Source organism: Symsagittifera roscoffensis, chromosome 6 (genome assembly GCF_963678635.1).
Source record: "Symsagittifera roscoffensis chromosome 6, txSymRosc1.1, whole genome shotgun sequence".
In the NCBI taxonomy this organism is placed as follows: Eukaryota; Metazoa; Xenacoelomorpha; order Acoela; family Convolutidae; genus Symsagittifera; species Symsagittifera roscoffensis.
The window spans coordinates 40,995,158-41,014,512 of NC_087067.1; the positions used below are offsets into that span (position 1 = coordinate 40,995,158).

The 19,355-nt window shown below is 33.9% G+C and overlaps 1 protein-coding gene across 2 annotated transcripts in view; it reads left to right on the forward strand.

The window, feature by feature from the left end:
* Positions 1 to 1,212, forward strand: part of LOC134848160 (kinesin-like protein KIF11-B) — a 286,740-nt gene extending 285,528 nt beyond the window's left edge. For both annotated transcript variants that reach the window (XM_063865519.1, XM_063865520.1), the window contains one exon: positions 246 to 1,212. In XM_063865519.1, coding sequence (XP_063721589.1) covers positions 246 to 515 — 270 coding nt within the window. In that variant the 3' untranslated portion in view covers positions 516 to 1,212. The remainder of the gene's footprint in view (positions 1 to 245) is intronic.
* Positions 1,213 to 19,355: the final 18,143 nt, after the last annotated feature.

Here is a 19,355-nt window from a genome sequence, read left to right on the forward strand (position 1 = left end):
TTAATTTTGAACTTTAGCTGCAAGTAAAATAAATCTGGTTCATTATAGACTAAACATGTCTGTTATATCTCTGAATTGGTCATCTTTGATTTTATTCCTTATTTGATTTGCCAAAAGAACTGCAAAAGAATTATTACTTGAAAATTTGATATCTAGAATTGAGATAAATTTGTCATTTTACCATTTCTAATGCCTGGTTTGATTGTTCACTTTGCTCCTCATTTTGAAAAGTTCATTTTGTTTAGAAGAAGATGACGAGCGAAACTGAAGGTGGAGAAGGCGAAGAAAACGAAAAGGATTTGAATCAGACCATTCCTATGGATCAGTTCTACCTAGACAATAAACCAGCGAGTGAGCCCCTATGTAAATGGAAGGGCGGACCGATAACTTCAGCATCTAAATCAGGACCAAGAAACAAAACAAGTGCCAAGAGAGCGAAAGTGAACTATGGGGGAAATCCAGTGTTGCCGAAGGCACCAAAGCTGTCAGGTAACAGCAAGTCGCAGAGCGAATAGCATTGAAACTTGAATATGAAATTGAGCAATGATTTCCAATATGATTGCAAACATTTAGAGCTCTTCTACCATATCCCATAGATATAAAAATCAATTTTAGGTGTAACCGTCAATTTTTCGAAGTTGCATAGGAGGTTCAAAATGTGTTAGTAATTGAGTAATAAACTACATTTCAATGTTCATGACAATTGGATAACGCAAACAAAGGACATAATAGAAAAATGCAGGTGGGAGAAAAGGTATAAGAGCCATATTTTGTTACTTGCTGTTAATTTATTGTCAATAAGTTTCAAACTCAACCATCAGTCGAGTTCATCAAAAAGTTGAAACAATCATTAAGTGCTCGTTTCCGAGCTGCTACATTTCAGGACTTTATATTTGGCTATCGCGTGAAAATTATTCAATTATGCAATGCTCTGCAAGATATCGGAATATTCGATTAATTTTGAAATGAGCTATTTAAGTTTTTTTTTGGAATTGTGATATGTCAGCTTTGCTGCCAAAAATTGTTTTGAATTTGATTACACTTGTTACATTATTTGTTTTAGATCAGCGTTTAAATTTTGAAAGTTGATCTTAAAGTTTTGTGGCTTTTATTGAAATTCGTGAATAATGTCGTTTCCTCGATTATTTGATGTACAATAATTTTTTGTGTTGCTGATGTGAGATTTTTTGTGAATATCAGTTTTTAAATAAATGTAGTTTTTCCTCAATAATGATAAATCAGTATGTGCCTTAAAAGCTCTGCATTTAGTATGTGTATTTACACAAGCAAAGCGAAGTGTATTATTACGAACAATTTTTTTTCCAACCTAAGTCGCAAATAAAAATGCTCATTAGTGGCACTTTTGGTATATTTCAATTTCATCATATTTAAGCATAGGTAATTTAATAGCATATAGTGCTAGTTCATTTTTAGCTAGTGTTAGGTCCTGTTTGAAAACAACAGGTGTTATGAAAATGTATTTCATTTTTTTCTCAAAATACTACTGAACCAATTTTCAAAACAATGGTGTCATTGGAAAAACTGGCTGGTATTCTATGTGCCTGCTTGTTTTGCTAGTCTCTTTTCAGTTTACACCACGTTCTACGGCTTTCGAAAGTTTCAGTAGGGGGATTTTGACATTTTGGTTAATTTTTTGAATTTTCTCAAAAACTACCTTGCCAAATTGGAGAATAAGAGTTCAACCGGAAGAAAAAACGCTATGCCCTGCCTTTTGAAAAAATTTGGCCTTAGAAAGAGTAAAAATTTTGAAACTTTGCCCGTTTTTTGGAAACTTCTTTTTTTCAAAAACTAATCTGCTGATTCTGAGGCTGATAATTCATTCAAACTAACATTGTGCTTAGATTTTTCTTGTAAAATCTGTTTCGCTTTATTTGTTTTGTAGAAAAGCCGATATGGACATCGGAAAAATCTATTTTTTGAAGTTTTTACGGTTTTTTTTTAAAGAAATTTCATCACTGTTCTCAAAAGCTACTAGCTAAAGCAGATGTTAAGGATTCAATCTGAAAATCAGGGTGTGGAATTTCTCCCTTCATACAAGACTACTCCCATGCTTTACTAGAAAAAATTTTTGTGAATTTAGGAAAAGCCAACTTATTCAATTTTTGATCGTTTTTTGGAATCTTTTTTTCCCGAAAACTACCCAGACGAATCTGAGATAAAGAATTCAGTTGAAAAATTGATAAGTAGTTTTTTCTTAAGTATGCAGCTAATCCACTACTTAAACAGAAAAATCACTAGGGTTTTGCGTTATGTTCATTTTTAAAAATTTCAAAGTTACTCATTTCGGTATCAGTACAAAATTTGATCAAAATATTAAAACATGTGAATCTAGCACAAACTGGACAACTAGTTTTTCTTCCAACCGTTCCTAGCGCGATTGCGAGGAAGTGGAAATCCTAATCAACCGGTAGGAGATCCAAATCTGGAACATTGAAATAGATAATTTTTTGGTCGAGTTTTTCCTCCATCGCATTGGCAATTTGATAGAAACTGCAGCTGCTTTTTTGGTGGCTAGTGTTAGTAAATTAACAAGAGACCATGAAGCAGATATGAGAGCGTGTTACTCCCAAGCCTTGCAAAAAAGTGTCTTTTTAACCTTTTCCTCATTTCACTTGGTTTTGCCTGTTCAGAGATTTTTTTTGCATTTTCGTTGCTTGTGTTTGCGAAGCGCAGCTTCGCCTGTGTAAAAGCTCTGCATTTAGTACGGAAAAGAAAGGTGAATTACATAAGGTAATCTTTAAGCCCAGCTGATTCAATGCTAAAGTGTCAGAGAGAGAATTCTTGAAATTCAAAAAAATTAAGATAGTGTATTTTCTATGAAACTAAAAATTAAGAACATTTAAAAATCGTTTTGTATCTCATTGTAAAAAATAAAAAACACTTCGACATCTGATTTCGGTCCGTATGTTTACACGTAAACGCTTTTTTGTATCAGGCCAGGTTTCCGTTTTTTGGTTCAATGAATCAAGTGACTTAGTCGTATAGTTTTTTATCTGAAAAAGTTGCTCATTCTCAGATTTAACGCAATTTGATGTATATCAAGTTCAATACAATTCTGCTGCTAAAAAACAGATAACATCGGCTCTGGAATAAAAATGGTCCTAAAAGCATGACTGATTTTAAAGCTAAAAATGGACTTCAATGTTCTCATTGAAACAGTTTTTTTCTATTAATCTCATTTTTGTTCTGATCTGTGAAAATCAGTTACCACAAATGATCGGACTGGGTTGAGTGATGCATCATTTTGAAGCCTTTTCAGTCGTGATTCAAACGACATCAAAAAAATTTAAATGGTGTCGAGAAAAACCTGTTTGAAATTTTCGAGTTTTTGTCTAATTTCTTTTGTATGCTTAATTTAAGCCTTGAAAATTTAGTTTCATTCAAATCAAGTTACTTTTTAGAGTTTTCAGCTTCATTAAGTCAAAACGTTTAAAAATTTAGTTAAAAAATTAAGAAAAATTATTTAAAAAAACTTGTTTTTTTTTTGTTAGTTGTTCTCAAAAATTATTTTCCATTTGACAGATTTTACAATGACTGGCAAAAATGCCTAGGCGCTACGTTTTCGCTCAGATTCCTTTATCACACCAAGCCGAAAAAACTACACTAATTAGCAAAATAATTTAGTTGTAATTTTTCAAGACTGGTCGGAACATTCTGTGCTACTTGCACAGTAACCGGCTATCCTTGTTTCTAATTGGATTAATTTTATATTCAAAATATATAAAGTAATCACCGTTGCGATAAGCAAGGATGTTGCGATCGGGTACAAACTTTTTATTATCGTAAACAACTTTGTTCACAGAATTTGCTCGTGAAAGGCTCACATGTGCTTAAATTGATTTATTATAAGTTCAAAATCAATCAACTGTCTGGCGTAGAGGTAAGACACCTACTTCAGACCCCAAAAGCTTGAGGTTTGATACCGGACGGGATTTGTTTTTTTTTGCAAACAAGTTTGTCCGTCTGTTTATTTTAGTGTCGGCTTAGTTCCCGTAGCCCGATTTTTTTTACTTTCAGCTTCCAAATTGCTGTAACACCCATGCTTGCGACCACAAAACGCGGGCGTTGGGTTTCAGTTGGGACCTCTTTTTATGAAAAAAGCTAAATTTTGGCTATTTAACATAACTGTATGTCTGCTTATTTTTGTCGGCTTATTTCCCGCAGAAAAGATTTTTTTGAATGCTCGGCTTCTTTGTCTCTATTAATGCGGGTAATTTTGAAAACTCTGAATTTGACGAAAATGTATCACTCTTCTTTTGGTTGTTTTGAGTTCTTTGATTTTCCCAACAGTTTTTTCTACTCTTTTTTCCCAATGTACGTCAATCAATTGTCGCGCAGTTATGCGTAAAACTGTTTAAGCATTTTTTAAACCAGCTGGCTGAATTTGTGCGTACTAGTCTTTATTGAGTGATTTTGACTGCCATGAGAGTTAGCCGCTTTTAACAAGTTTTCAATGCTGCTTGTTTCACCTACGAGAGAACAAGTGTACTTGAAATAGGGAGCTAGTCATTTCACCGTAATGACTTCTGTAATCTTTAGAAGTTGACCTCTCGTTATTATAGAGTCTCAATATTTCAGGACCCTTCTTACTTGGTAAAAAAAAGCAAAGCACAGGCTTCGGAACAATAAGTCTGGATTTCGAGCATCGGTGGGACTTAGTTTTTCTTCGATGTGTGCATGTTGATTTTTTAGAATTCTGGAATTGTAGACATTTTTTGTCAGTTTATTACTAGTCGGAATACTTTTCAGTTACACGAATCTATTTTCTTCAAAACCTCACTTTCCACTTGATTCAAGAAATTTTAGTTATCATAGCAAATTGTTATGGGGGCGTATAGTGCTGGTGTATTGTTCTTGACAAAATGAACATCAAAATAAAAATCTAAGATTTGTTGTAGATCAATTTTTTTTTTGAAAAAATCGTTCTATTCGGCATAGCTTGCAATGTTATGCTCGTTTTGTGTCATGCGCCCCTGTAAAAAGGTATTTTGAAAACCAAACTGCAGCAACCAATGCGAAGAGGAAGATAAGCTTGGCATTTTGTATTACTTTAATAACACGGGCTAGTCGAAAACTGTAAATTACTAACTTTTCTCATAATGACGCAAAATGAAATAACTTAAACAATTTAAATCATATCAGCACTATTTGAGCAGAAAATGAAAATATAAAAAAAATAGAAAGTATAAAAATTAGGTTTCATTATCTTTTATAGAGCGTTTTTGTATCGGTAAAATATACGCTTAACAATATTAGACCAGGTAGGTCCAGCATTAGCTGGGCCACAAGTTTATTTCCAAGCGACTCTAGTGCAGTTGCGAGAACGGGAGACTCCTAAGCATCAGGTCGGACATTTAAATCCGGAACGTTTAAATAGTTTTCATTTTGGTCGAATTTTTGCTGAATAACAATGGCACTTTGACAGAAACTGTAGCTGCTTTATTGGTAGCTAGTGTTAGAAAAATTACAAACGGTCGTAGAGCAGATGTGAGAACGTGATACTCATAATCTAAACAAAGTTTTTTCCAAGTTGTAATTTTAATCTTCCTTATTTCACTTTGCTTCGCTTTTTCCTCATTTGTATTTGCGAAGCGCAGCTTTGCCTCTAGCAGACTTGCGTTCAATTTACATCAAAATAAGTTGAAATCTATTCATTGGATCTGCTGATGGTGCAGAGCTAACGCAAACACTTGGGACGTTAAAGGCCTGAGCTGGAATTCGGACGGGGTCTGTAATTTTTGCGAGAGAGAAATTTTTAGACCATCGGACGTCTCCTTTTTTGGTCCATTTAGATCTTTTTAACGCAGCATTCACTTCGTCATAACTTATTTGTTTTGAAGTTTAGTGAAGGAAGTGAAGACATTTGCTTAGATTTTAATGATTTTTAACGTTTTTAGAAAAAATCTGAAATTTTACGGAGAAACTTGAATTTTTAGGTGGTTTGCTTTAACTTTTTTTACAAAACAAATTATTAATTTGCTGAAAAGGAGACAAGCTAAACTTTTAATGACGGAAATACAAAAAGCGCAAAAATCTACATGACTTTAATTTCGAAAGTTTATTTTAGTTTTCCCAGAAAAAAAATGCCTATTGAGCCAGTTTTCTTAAGCAAACTATTGTGTTATACTACTAAGTTTTCCCAACCAAGCATTGGAAATTTTTCGTTGGCAATTTATTAGCATGTGTTGCAATCATTGGTAGCTTTTTTGGAGAAAAGCAAGAAGATATAGAGCAGTTGGTAGAACATTCGGCCATTAATCAGGAGATAGGAGGATCAAATCCTGAAAGTGAACAATTTTTAATTTTCGGTGCCTATTTTTTTTCGTTTTTTCATGAATTTTGAACATCCCGTTTGCCATTTGTGCTCGTGTTTACTAAGTGCAGCTTCCCCTCTGTGCCTCAAGTTGGAATAATGGATGAAATTCTAGTCATAAAAGATTGTATATTAAAAAAGCTTCAACTTTAGAGTCGATGAATGTAAATCAGACTCATAAAGGTCGTAATTATTGTTTTCAGGAAAGGACTTAAAATTTTTTCGTGCTCAATTTAATTTTTTTGCAGTTTCTTTGGATTAATTTTATCTAAGAAGTATCAATCATAAATTTCTGTCGAAATTTAAATAGTTTCAAACGTAAACATTTTTTTTTAAAATTGGGAAAAAATGGTTTTTTAATAAACAAGTCAGTTAGTCATGTTTTTCTTGGAAATTCTAAAGTAATTTCTTCATAAACCAAGTCAGTATTTTTCTGCTTCCTTGCTTTCATTGACTCTTTTCCAACAGTCTGTTGGCTATGTTTCTCAAGCTTACTTCATTTCCTGTGACGAAAGGAAGGCAAACTCGTTATTGAACTGCAAAAGTGGTAAAGGTAGTTGGCTTTTTTCAACTGCTTGTTTGCTATATTTTACTTTCCTACTATTTTTGCTGTTTTCTCGCTTGTGTTAGCGAAGGGAAGCTTCGACTCTGTTTAAATTGTGCGCGTGTTAGCGTAATTATAAAACCAAATGGTCTGCTTCAATTCAATTTGTATTGATTTAACTTTCCTCTTACGCTTTGATAGTTATGTCATATTTGCATTTTTCAAACCTTTCTCCTAAAAAATGGTCGGAGGTGAAATATCTTTTTAGTTTTGAAATCAATAGCTTTCCTTTGATATTAAAAAGTCCGTCAAAATGGCTAGTTAAAACGTCGAAAAAAGAATGGATAAAAAACCACATCGTGCAGAAATATTTTGTCATGTTTTTCAAAAGAAGATACACCAATATTGTTACTGAGGGAATAATTTGCTTAGAATTTACAAAATTAATGGCAAAATTCCACCTTGGAAGAACACCACAAAGACCTGTTAGTTGCATATGGAGAGGTGTCTACAGTAACTTTGGTAGAAAAAAAAGAGAACCTTCAGAATAATTAAATGTTGTTTGACTCTATAAATAATTTTGATCATTTAAACATGTTACTCGAAGGCTCCCAGTCATTTCCGGTCCAGTCACTTCCGCTCCAGTCATTTACGCCCCAAAAACAGTCAGTTCTGGAAATTACTGCTTTTGGGGCGAAAATGTCTGGTCACGAACCCGAAAACCTATACCGAACCTTTCAATTAGTTTGTATGTACAAATCGGTGAAAAAATTGCAAGCTGTAACTTGCTAAAGCGTAATTAACAAGCTTACTTTTTCTCTTCAAACAGCGACAAAGTCTTCCGTTTTCATATTATTTTTCGAATTTTTACTGCTCGTACGGCTAAAAGTGTAATGCTACGGTTTAAGATACGAACAATAAATGCGTGGATCTAAATTTCAGACTACGTGAAGCTAAATTTAGTTTAAAATTTTTTCTGGCAACGTAAAATTTGTACCGAAAACGTCCTTGTGTCTTCTATAATGTGCATGTGTTGGTTAAATTAGACGTGAAATTTTATTTTATTACAATCTCAACGAAAATTAAACAAAAATTAAGTTTTTTTACTCTTTAAATGCCGATTTAAAAGAAACACGTTGGACAACATATACTTTGAGCTTCTGCAAAACGATTACATACCGAGAGAAAATGATCTCAGCTACCATATGAGGACTTGCCAGTTGGTTCCGAGTCTACAAAAGCCTGCGTTCACCATCTGAATTAAGTTTACCAGCGCGATAAATTGGAAGTCACAGCTGACTGTAGGAAAGATGTAATCATTTTTGATTCCGGTGGTCTCGTTCCTCACATTCCAGACTCAATTATTAATGTAAATGGACAAATTGATTGACACGTATATTGGTTTCAGGAAAAAACACTATAGACTCAACATTTTTGATCTTAAAATTTGATGTTTTGGGTTTTTTTCAAGACGAAATTATTTCTTTTGTTAAAAGGGAGGCAAATTCCAATATCGAACAGCAAAAGTGTCAAGGTCACGAAAAACGTTATTGACTTTTAGATTTGAAAGTGGTTTTTAGTTTTCAGATTTCGCTGCAAAATAAAAGTTTTAACTATTGATCCAGTTTTCTCGCAATGGGATAATTATAAGAGAAAATTAGCTATTATAAATTTTACGAGAATTTCAAAGAGCGCTGTGAATTTTTTCGAAAGTTGAAAATCGTTGTTCAGTTTTCAATCAACTTTTTTTGGATTCCTTGTTTTTTGTTACACTTTTACAAATATCTGTCGACTAGATTTTTGTTGAGAAAAGCTCATTTTTGCGATTTAATGCCGTTTTTTTGCGTCTAGAGATTTCACGTAATCGGTCAGGCTGTGGTAGACCTGAAGCTAGAGGCCAAGTGAGAGCTCGTCCTCACACACTATCATTGCCATGGCAGGGGATCGTATACACGGAGTGAACAACGCCTTATCACTAACTACGTTACGTCCCTAAGCTCAGTTTAGGAAAGATGTCACTCTGACAAATTCACGCTTTAAACCGCTCATTCGAGAAAAAGTTTCTCCGCAGGAAAATTTACCGCGGGTTGTGAAACCGAGACTTAGGCCCACAATTCACCTTCAAAACCAAATATTAATACTTCCACTCAGGGGCGGATCTAAGATTTTCTCGAGGGTGCATAAAAAAGGTGTTTTTATGCTCTTTTTGGAGAGTTCTGATTTAAAAAAAATCGCGTTTTTTGGCGCCCCCCCCCTCAAAAAAAATTAGTATATCTTGGTGCCAAAGGCGCCTTTAGAAATTTTTTAGGGTCCGTCACCAAATATGGATATATCAAAATAGTACAAAGGGTCGGCAGGGGTCGAATCCCTGAGGGAAAGTGTCCGCATCCGCCCCCTCCCCCCCTTAATCCGCCCCTGCTTCGATTTAGAGTAGCTGCGATCATTTTTTCTCAGTCCTTATAAACTTTTTGCTGAAATTCAAAGAAAAATTTTTTCAAGTTGAAACTTGTACATTTTTCAAGTTTCCTCCACTGTACATTTTACAACTTCAGTAGTATTCTTCGTTTTGGACAAAAAACTTTAAAAAAATATTGCTAAAAATGAGTAGCCGCAAATTAGAAAAAACTTTGACGGAGCTTCCCGATAATGTTTTGGAAAGTATAATCTTGTTTGTGGCTCCATCACGTATTCAATGGATCAATAAACGGAATTTCGGAAACGAGGTTCATGCATTGAGCCAGTGCTGTCGGAGAAAAAACAATCTTGTGAATCGATCTCGTCTTAAGTTTCAAGCCCTCATAAATGCTGCTGCTCTTAAAAGTAGTTGAGCTCTACAACGTCCACTGCGATATGCGGATAAACACAAGTGTAACTGGATACTTGAACGCACTGGAATCGCAGGTGTTGTTGATATGGATGTCGCAGACTTCGATCATTTTATTTGTTTACTAAACGAGAACCCCCAATGGGTTCGTGACGCCAACGTTGGGATTCGTGTATTTACTATAAGTAGCATCGTATTGTCTGAACAAACGAAGACTCTGATTCGAACATGAAGATTTTTCTTGATACTCTTTGTCATGAAGCCGAAAACATTAGAAATTGCAAATTCCTTGTTTCCGATCCCTATAACTCTCCTATCACAAAAATATATATCCATGGTACAAGTACTGAGCACGACAAGCTGGGAGTTCTCAATTCGTTCACTAATCTTAAGTGCATTAACTTGGCCGAAGATAGTATTGATTTGAAGGATATACGAAAAACTTCCATGGTAAACTGATATCTCAGCGAAGAGTATCAGCATATGTGGATCCAGCGGAATCAATTCGCCGAAATTTATAAATGTCTATGACTTGAGGTTTGAGAGTGGTCAAAAATTGGATTTTCTGGCTATATGCCAGTGCTTTTCAAATTTGAGAAACCTTAATATGTCGAAGCTGGTTTTGGAAAAGACAAGAAATTTGAAAGATGCGCTGGCCATTTTGCCCCAAAGTTGTTTATCTATGCACAGGGGCAGATTTAGGGGAGGGAAGGGGGGCGGGGGCGGACGCTTCCCCCTCAGGGATTCGACACCCTGCCGACCCAAAGGCACTTTGGCCGACTGACCCTAATCGGCGCCAATATTGACTAATTTTGAGGGGGGAGCGCACGCCGAAAAACGCAATTTTTTGGTCAAAATTTTCCAAAAAGTGCCTAAAAACGCCTTTTTTGACTGTTTTTTTTTCAAAAATTTGCTTGCGGCGCAGAATTTTTTTTGATAAAATAGGGGCAAACACAGTGCTTTGGGAGAGCTCAAAAAAATCAATTTGGTCGACCTAAAAAAAATGTCGTCAAAATTTTCGATTTCTTTTTGAAAATCCGCCCCCCCTCGAGAAAATCCTAGATCCGCCCCTGTCTATGGACATTAAACTCGATATGTTGCCAATTTTGTCGTGATGTTGTCAATTGAAGTTTCTTCTGATTACAGATGATCACATTCATACGAGTCATAATGACGAAGCACTTGTATCTGCGTCCATTATTTGGAGTAGTTTCCAGTTTTCATTGTTAGCTCTCACTATAGATTGCAACATCTTTGAGGGTTCAGAGGGCGTGGAGTGTCGGCAGTTCGATTCTTCAAGTGATTATATCATTTATATGAAGCCGACAGTCAGTTTTAGGACAGTGCATTTAATTTCCTACCTAAAGAAGAAATGACAGTGGCCTATTATCTCTAGGCTTATTTTTAACGATACTGAGATGAAGTCGCTGAAAATGATTGAAACCGAAAACACTGAGCTTGTCAAAAAAGTAAGTAGCATTTAGTAGCAGTGTTGACCAAACTGAGAAAATAAAAGGATGTCGTTGTCAAGAAACATCGACGTTGGCTATCAACAAACACGAAAATCTTCGAAAATCTGCAGCTGATAAACAAGTCAATTCACATAAGTTTTGCTCCAAATCGTTAATTTATGCGAAATAATATTTTTGGATTTTAATCTTCTTAGCAATCTGCATTTTATTACTTGAACAAAAAGTTAAAAGGAATCATTATTTTAATTGAACTGATTAGAGTGAACATGGTTTTGGTTCAGCTTAAAATTTTGATGTAAAAATTGTTCCCTCTCAAAAAACTGCCTTAAGATGCTCTGCATTCCGACATCAAGTACCGCCAGCGAATGGATTAAAATTATCAAGGTTATTGCAACGACAAACGGTTGATTAATAAGGAGGGAATTAATGAGATTTGAGTGATAATTCTAATAGTAATTGAGATCAAATATATCTGGTGAATCACCCGCACAAAATTGCTCGAACCAATGACTAAAGGTCATGTTTCAACCAGCTAATTTTAACGAAAATTGGGAAGTGATCTTTCAGTTTGAACCAAATAAGAAAGGTCGATTCCAGTTCAGTTACGAAAAATTATCAATCAAAATTTTTTTGCTTTTCTTTACTCAAAAGTTTGTTATCGACTTCTAGTCGAGCGAGTATATAAATTGGTTTTCACAAACTGCAATGGTGCTTTACTAATTATAGTGATCGCAATTTTTTTTTTTTAAATAAAGTTTTTCCCGAAACGTTTAAGTTTATCAGATTTTGAGTTTTCAAAACTTACTAGGAAATTACCAGTTTCACTTGCGAGAGCTTTTGATTTCTCATTGGGGTCTGGACTTTTTTGCAGCAAGTATTTTTTCTTTTTAATCTGTTAGTAACTGACACTGCTGTATTATGAAACATCAGTAACCTCCAAACCCTTCTTATTTGGTCTAGTTTGAAAGTGCGTGCCTTGCGAGCCTAATGTCTGGGGTTCTAGTCTCGGTTGGCTTAAGATTCGATATGATTTTTTGAATTTCGACTTTTTTGCTTATTCTTAAGTTCAGTTCCTTCCCCTTTTAAAAGGAACGCAAACTCCTCTGTCGAACAGCAAAAACATAAAGATCGCGAAAAAACTTAGCAAAATCTTTTTTTGAGAACGGATTTTCTAAAGTTTTTCAGCGAAATAAAAGCTTTATGTATCGATCCAGTTTTCTCAAAATGAACCTTATATTTTTTACTTTGAAACTCGAAAATTGAAGTTTGTTAAAAAAAAAACAGTCCGTTTTATTTGTCTCCGTGCATTCCTTGACTCTTTTCTAACTGTCTAGTAGCTATATGATTTTTTTATATCTTAAATTTTTCTGGGAGTTGTCGGGCTATTGTTCATCTGCTCAGTTTTGGTTGACTAGTTTCCAAAGCATGAACTTTTGTTGAGGGCTCTGAAAGTTTTCATTGTTTTAAAGTGCTATATCTAGTATTAGTAAAAACGCAGATAAATTACTTTCAAGTTTTAGTTTAACGTCCGTTATGATTAATTTTTTGTTTCGAATTTTCGTAGCTTTAATTGCTTTAGTGGCTCTTATTTTGGCTCAGATGCCTTTTAAAAGATTGTTTAAAAATACTTTTGTGCTTCGGGGACGTAACAACCAGGTGGATTCTTAAATTTTTGCTATGAACGACTTTTTCTGGCTTCGTTGACATTGTTGGCCTATTTTCCGCCTTGTAAATTTTGTCTCACTATTAATTTAACGCTGGGTACTATGTTTCTTGACTTGTTTATCTTAAATTGAGTGGAATATGTCGAATCATTAGTGTATAATTGATGTTAATTTTATTACAAGTTGTTCTAATTTATGTATTCATTATTTAATTGGCGTTAAACTTGAGAAAATTTTCAGAAGTCACTATGTTGACTTGTTAAAGCTTTTTCAACGTATTATTTATGGCATGTTTAACGAAAGAATTTCTTGCATGTTGAAGCTATATTGTATTATGTAATGTTTAAGAAATTTTATTTGACACATTCTCAAGAAATCGCTAAGTTGGTCTGTAAAAAGGCCATAATAGTGCAAGGGTTAAATAATTACTCAAGTTGACGTTTTATAGTCAATTGGAGCGCGATTGCTTTAACTCTACATTTTTCTTTGTTCGTAACGTGTTACGAATTATCGCTTGTTACAAATTGTCGCTTGTTATCAATTGCCACCTGTTACGAATTGTCGCCTACCGTCGTTAGGAGGAAATAAAATAGGAGTAGCTAAAAGATTCAACAAACGTGCACTCAAAAAGTATTCGTGTAGAAATAGGCTTATTTTCTAGACGGAAGCGAGTTGCTCTGACAACTGAAAGTGTGACGGAGCATATTTGGTTTTTAAGGAGCATGTAAAAAATGACCTTGTATTTGTGCTTGGGAGGATTTTTTATTCAGACCATTTTGGACATTCTCAAGAAAAATTTTAAAAAAAAATGAAAAATGCTAATTTGGGAAAACTAACGCGCGATATTTTGCATTCTCAACGCAAAATTTTTTTCGCTTCTCCATTTTTCTGCTATAAGTTTTTTCAGCTCAAATGGTTTCGGCTGATGTTGTATCTGCTTAGTTGCCTCATGATTCGTTAAGTTCACTTTTTGTGGCGCAAGATTTTTTTCGGTGCAACATTTGTCTACCCAAGTTTTGACTGCTTAGTTACCACTTGATGTACATTTTTCAATTCTTACTTTTGACTTGCAATAATGTTTCTCGGCGTCTTTTCTCGAAGGGAACTGCATTCAATTCAAACGCAAAAAAAATTATTAGATGATTTTTCTCCACTCAGTGCTTTCCGCCTATTCTTTCGGCTAGATGTTGTCTAGTTTTGTGTTGTATAGAAACTGATGCAGCGCAATGCTTGGCTTCTGTGTCAAAATCTGAAACCAAAATTGATTTTTGATGTGAAAGGAAACCGGAATTGTCAGAGCTCAGCACTGCTACGAGTAGTGCTGTTGTTCCAACTTTCGGAGAAAGTTATGGATTTTTTTTGCTATGTGCAATTTTTTTCAAACCGATTTCAAACTTTTAACTGGCCAATTCGAAAAATTTTTTTCCTCTGGTGTGAAAAATATTGGCGTTTTAAGCTCATGTTTGAAAAGAGATTTCATCTGTGAATGAGTGAAATCAAACGTAGTGAAGACGCTTATATAGGTCGTTTTGGGTTTTTTATTGAGGAAAAAGTCTTCAAAGTTGTTCACGCTTGAATTTAGTTTTGAATTGAGGTTTGAATTTTCAGTTTGTTTGTTAACAGGAAAGAACATTCCGCTCTCGATTTAATTATGTTCTTTTTGGTAACTTATGAGAGTTTGAAAAAAAAACAGTTTGGGAAAACTGCCACACGTTAGATTTCGTGCTATTAACGCGTAAACGGCAGTTAAATCTGGCTCAAAATTGTTTCAAATTTAACTGAGACATGCCTTTGGTCTTTTTATTAAGTTACTAGATACTAAATGCGTGTAAAGTGAATTATCAAGTTTTCTTTTCGTAAATATATCGCGCGTTAGGTGAATTTTAAAACTTCGCCTACATTTCACAAATAATTAAAATAAAAAACTACGTCATAGACGCTGAAGGGCAGTCGGAGTTAAATGTTTACACCAGTGGACTTAAGTGAGCGTTGTGTAAAAATACGACTATTCTTATAATTCTAACCTAAGTCGCAACTATTGGTGCCACTTTTGGGGCACCTTTACATTGACATGCGATATATTCTAAGTTAACACAATTGGTGAATTTCTCACTGTTTAGATGAACATATAAAAAAATGCTTCAAATATTAGTAGAATAACAAAAAAAAGTTCATTACAGAATTATCCAGCTCAATCCATATCGCAATGTTTTTTAATTGCAAAATTTATACATATTTTGGTTTTCTGCTTTCGAATTTGCATGCAAAGTTAGCGTGGATTCCTTCAGTTTGTTATATTTAAATTTGTTTTATCCCAAATTGTGTCTATTTGTATTCGATGCCACTCTTGCTGCATTGCATTTGCATTTTATTACCATTTGTAGCTGCTTTATTCGTGACATGTGTTTGTGGGTTGTAGCGCGGACACTGTGTGAGACTCCATATCTCGAGTTTGCAAGTTCGAATCCCATACCTATTATTTTGTACTCCGTGTTTTTTGATGTTATTATTCAAGCAAGTTTACAAGAGTAGTGTTATATTACGAAGTGTTATTCTTCCAATCGAAAATTAAAAGAGCAGATTTATTTGGTGGCACTTTTGCAGCATTAGCATTACATCTGGTTTGCTTTTGCTGCACAACATCTTTGTGTCCGGTTTATTGGTAGCTACAGTTGAGCGTAGCGCATAGGACGTGTTTCTCTTCATCTCGCGGTCAAGAGGTTGATTCTGGCACATAGCAGATATTTTATTAGTTTCAACTTTTTCTTTCCTTTTTTAACCGTTTGACTGTTTGGTTGTTTTTTGGCCGTTTTCTCGCTTATGTTTTCGAAATACTTTCAATTCACTACTCTTGATATTATCCAAAACATCTCAAAATTTAAAAAAAATAATTTAGCGCAATCAAAATAATCCAAAACTTCAAACGTTAATAAGAAACCCTAGAAGTTGAGATTAAAGAACCATTAAACAACTTGATTATGTAAAATATCATTTTTAAAGTAATTTTTTCCCTTCTCAATTTATTTCGACGTATGTTAAGTCAAATTAGGTGCCTCATTTGGCGCCATTTGAGAGACGAAAAAAGTTTTTTAAGATTTTTTGTCAGCCTTGATGGGGCTTATGAAGTTTTTCTATGATAAAGATTTTCAATTATAACAAGAATTTTTTCGCTCAATTGGTGTATAGTTAAGTATTGTCGGCATAGTTGCTCAGTAAACGGCGGCGATTATGCTTGAGATCAAAATGAGAATTAGACATGGAGTGATTTTGAAAGCCAGCTGTTCTTTTTTTACAGAAGAATTAACATAGTACATAAAAACCCTAGAGATGTGCTGTGCAATTTAAATGGGCCTGACAGACCACGTTGGATTTAGTTTTAAATATTTTCTTACCCATTTTTTATCAAAATTGTTATACATTTTTTGTTGCAATAATTTTGAAAGGGTGGGGATGTGGCTGTGAATTTAAGTGGCTGAACTAGCTACAAGCTGACAAGCATCAGTATTTTGTTTCATTTTCAAAGCGTAAATCCACTTGGTCAAATAAGCAAACAAATTACTTATGTTTAGCAGGTTGTCGATAATTCTGCAAGTTAAACTCATTAACACTTCCCCAACCCTTCAAAAACCATTGCAACAAAACAAAAACGAAAATTGTAAACCAATTTTGATTAGCAAACTGTGAGCAATTATTTTAAAGCTGAATCCAACGTGACCTGTAAGGTCCCTTTAAACTGCACGACAACTGCTTAAAGTTTTACCGTACTTAACTAATTTGCATATTCTTTTTTATCATTTTTTTTGTTGAAAAAGAACAGCTAGCACAGCAAATTGCTCCATTTCTGAAAATCTTAGAAACAAAAGCGAATGAAAAGAAGGAATTCTCAAATTTTTTAGAAGAGGCAAAAAACACTTCAAATGAATAGCAATTGAAGATTCAGGAGTAGACAGAAAGCGAAAAAAATTGACAAACGAGTTTGGACTGAAAAAAACAGAGAAAACAAACCTCGACATGTTTTGAATTCTTATAGTTCCGCAAAAATAATGTTCAAGTTTTCAGGAATCTCATTCATCGTCGAGAAAAAAATTTATAAAGCGTAAGACCACCTGACCAGGAATTAATTAAATCATGTCAAGGTATAGTTTCTCTGTTTCATTTTTAAATGTTTGAACTCGTTTTTTAATATCCGTTTTTACTTACTGTCTACTCCTAAATCTTCAATTGCTAATCAATCGCCGATCCCATTTCAAAAAGTCTGGAAGACCAAGTTCTTCAGAAAATTTTTATGGCAGATTTTACCGAACAAAACCAAGCTTATTGTTTCACGGATAACTTGCATGTGAAATTTTTGGTTTTCAAACTGCGATTCACAAATGAAAAAATTGAACTTGAATCACTTCAAATTTTATAACTTTAAAAACTTAGGAGTTCTTTTGGGGCTCACCAAATTCTGAAAAGTCAAGCAACAAATCTGAATTTCTTTTTTCTATCAAGAATGATGATTTCATAAAACAGAAACAACATGCACGGCACAAATACCGCCAGAATAAATACAAGCAAAACTGTTTGAAGCTCGACACTGTCTTCTGCCAAAGGGTCACCGCCAATTCCTGAAACACTAATCTCGAAATTTTTCAAATATAAATTTGAAAAAAAAATCGCAATTCTAAGTCTTAGACATCATGGATTATAATAAATTAAACCATTAGTCAGGATGATAGCTTCACTATTTGAAGTTTTTGTAAAAACCTTCGATCTATGCAAAATGTTTTTTCGAATCTTGCAATTGAAACGTAGTTAAGCAAGTCAAGAATTCAAAAAAATAATGCTATCTGGAAATTAAGCCATTTGATTACTAGACTTAACAAATGAAAGCTCAATTCTATATATATTTATTGTATACAGGAGAGGATCTAGGATTTTCTCGAGGGAGGGGGGATTTTCAAAATTTTTCGAAATTTTGTCGACTTTTTTTAGGTAGACCAAATTGATTTTCCGAGATCTTCCAAAACACTTAAAAAAACCTGTTTCGTTAAGAAAATTTTGCGCGGCAGGCAAAATTTTGAAAAAACAGTCGAAAAAAAGGCAGTTTTAGGCACTTTTTGGAAAATGTTGACCAAAAAATTGCGCTTTTTTGGCGCGCGCTCCCCTCAAAATTGAGATAAATTGTCACCAAAAATGGATATCTCAAAATAATACAAAGAGGGGACCTTTTGGGTCGGCATGGGATCGCATCCCTGAGGGAAAGGAAACGTCAGCGCCCGCCCACGACTCCCTAAATTCGCCCCTGATTATATATATATATATATATATATATATATATATATATACATTAGAAAAACATTAAAAAACAAATAAAGAGAAAATGGAATTCATTTTTTTGGTAGCTAGAATTAAACAGCCATCTTTTTGAATTATTTTTTTTTCAATTTCTTTTCCAGCCCATTCTTTTAAAACAATAGTTTTAGGTTTGCTCGTTCTTTCAGCCAGTTACAATCTAAACTGGGAAAGCCGGTTACTCTGCAAATTGCACTGCATTTTCTGACCATTGTCTAAAAAATATAGTTTTTTTTTCAAACTCCGTTTTTTCTGTGTGATGCAATAAAAAACGCTCTGATTGAAAAATTGGAACTAACGTATATTCGACAGTCTCAGCAAAAAAAGCAAAATGGACAACAATTTTGTAGAAAAATGACTAAAAATCCAAAAAAAAATACAAAAAAAAATTTTCAAAACTTTTTCTGTAAGTTTTTCGAGTTTTTGATATTTTAAATTTCTAAATGACCTTAAAAAATCCAAAAAATAACTTTATTTGGGTACAAATAAATTTCACCCCTATATCAATTAAAATTAAGCCATTGTAAGCCCGTTCGCTCGCGTTTAGACTAAAATCTAAAAAATTTTAAACATTTTTTTTCTCAATACCGGTCAATTTTTCGTGAATTAAAATGTCGTTCTAATCGCGAATTAACAGGCTTTAATATGGGATATCACTTAATAAATACCTAAGGTGATAAATAACTCTATAATGCATGGAAAACAAAAAGAAGAAAAGACACGCAAACTAAAACACAACCAAATACAAAATTCCTCACCATTTTTCAAATGATCGAAACAATTATCGATTTTGTAACCAATCTATGTATCTACACAAGCGAAGCTTGTTTGAGAGTGTGAACTGATTTTTTGAACCTAAGTTGAAAATAATTTTGCGACGCAAATATTGTTGCGACAAAATGGGTTTATTTTAAAAGTGTTCATTTTGATCAATAACCAGCTATTAAGTACAGCCAATGCTAAGAGTATTAACACAGATTATATATTACAAATAGCACTTTAGTTTCAAGGTATGCGTAAAACTTGTACTTATAATTGATTCAATTTGAATCAATTTTAAAATCATAAACGAATTAAGAAGTTTGGCGCAGAATTGCGTGAAAACTTACATAATGGGATTGTTTTCGGGGATAAATTGAATAAAAATACGAATCACTCAAATGTTCTGTTTTACTAGGAA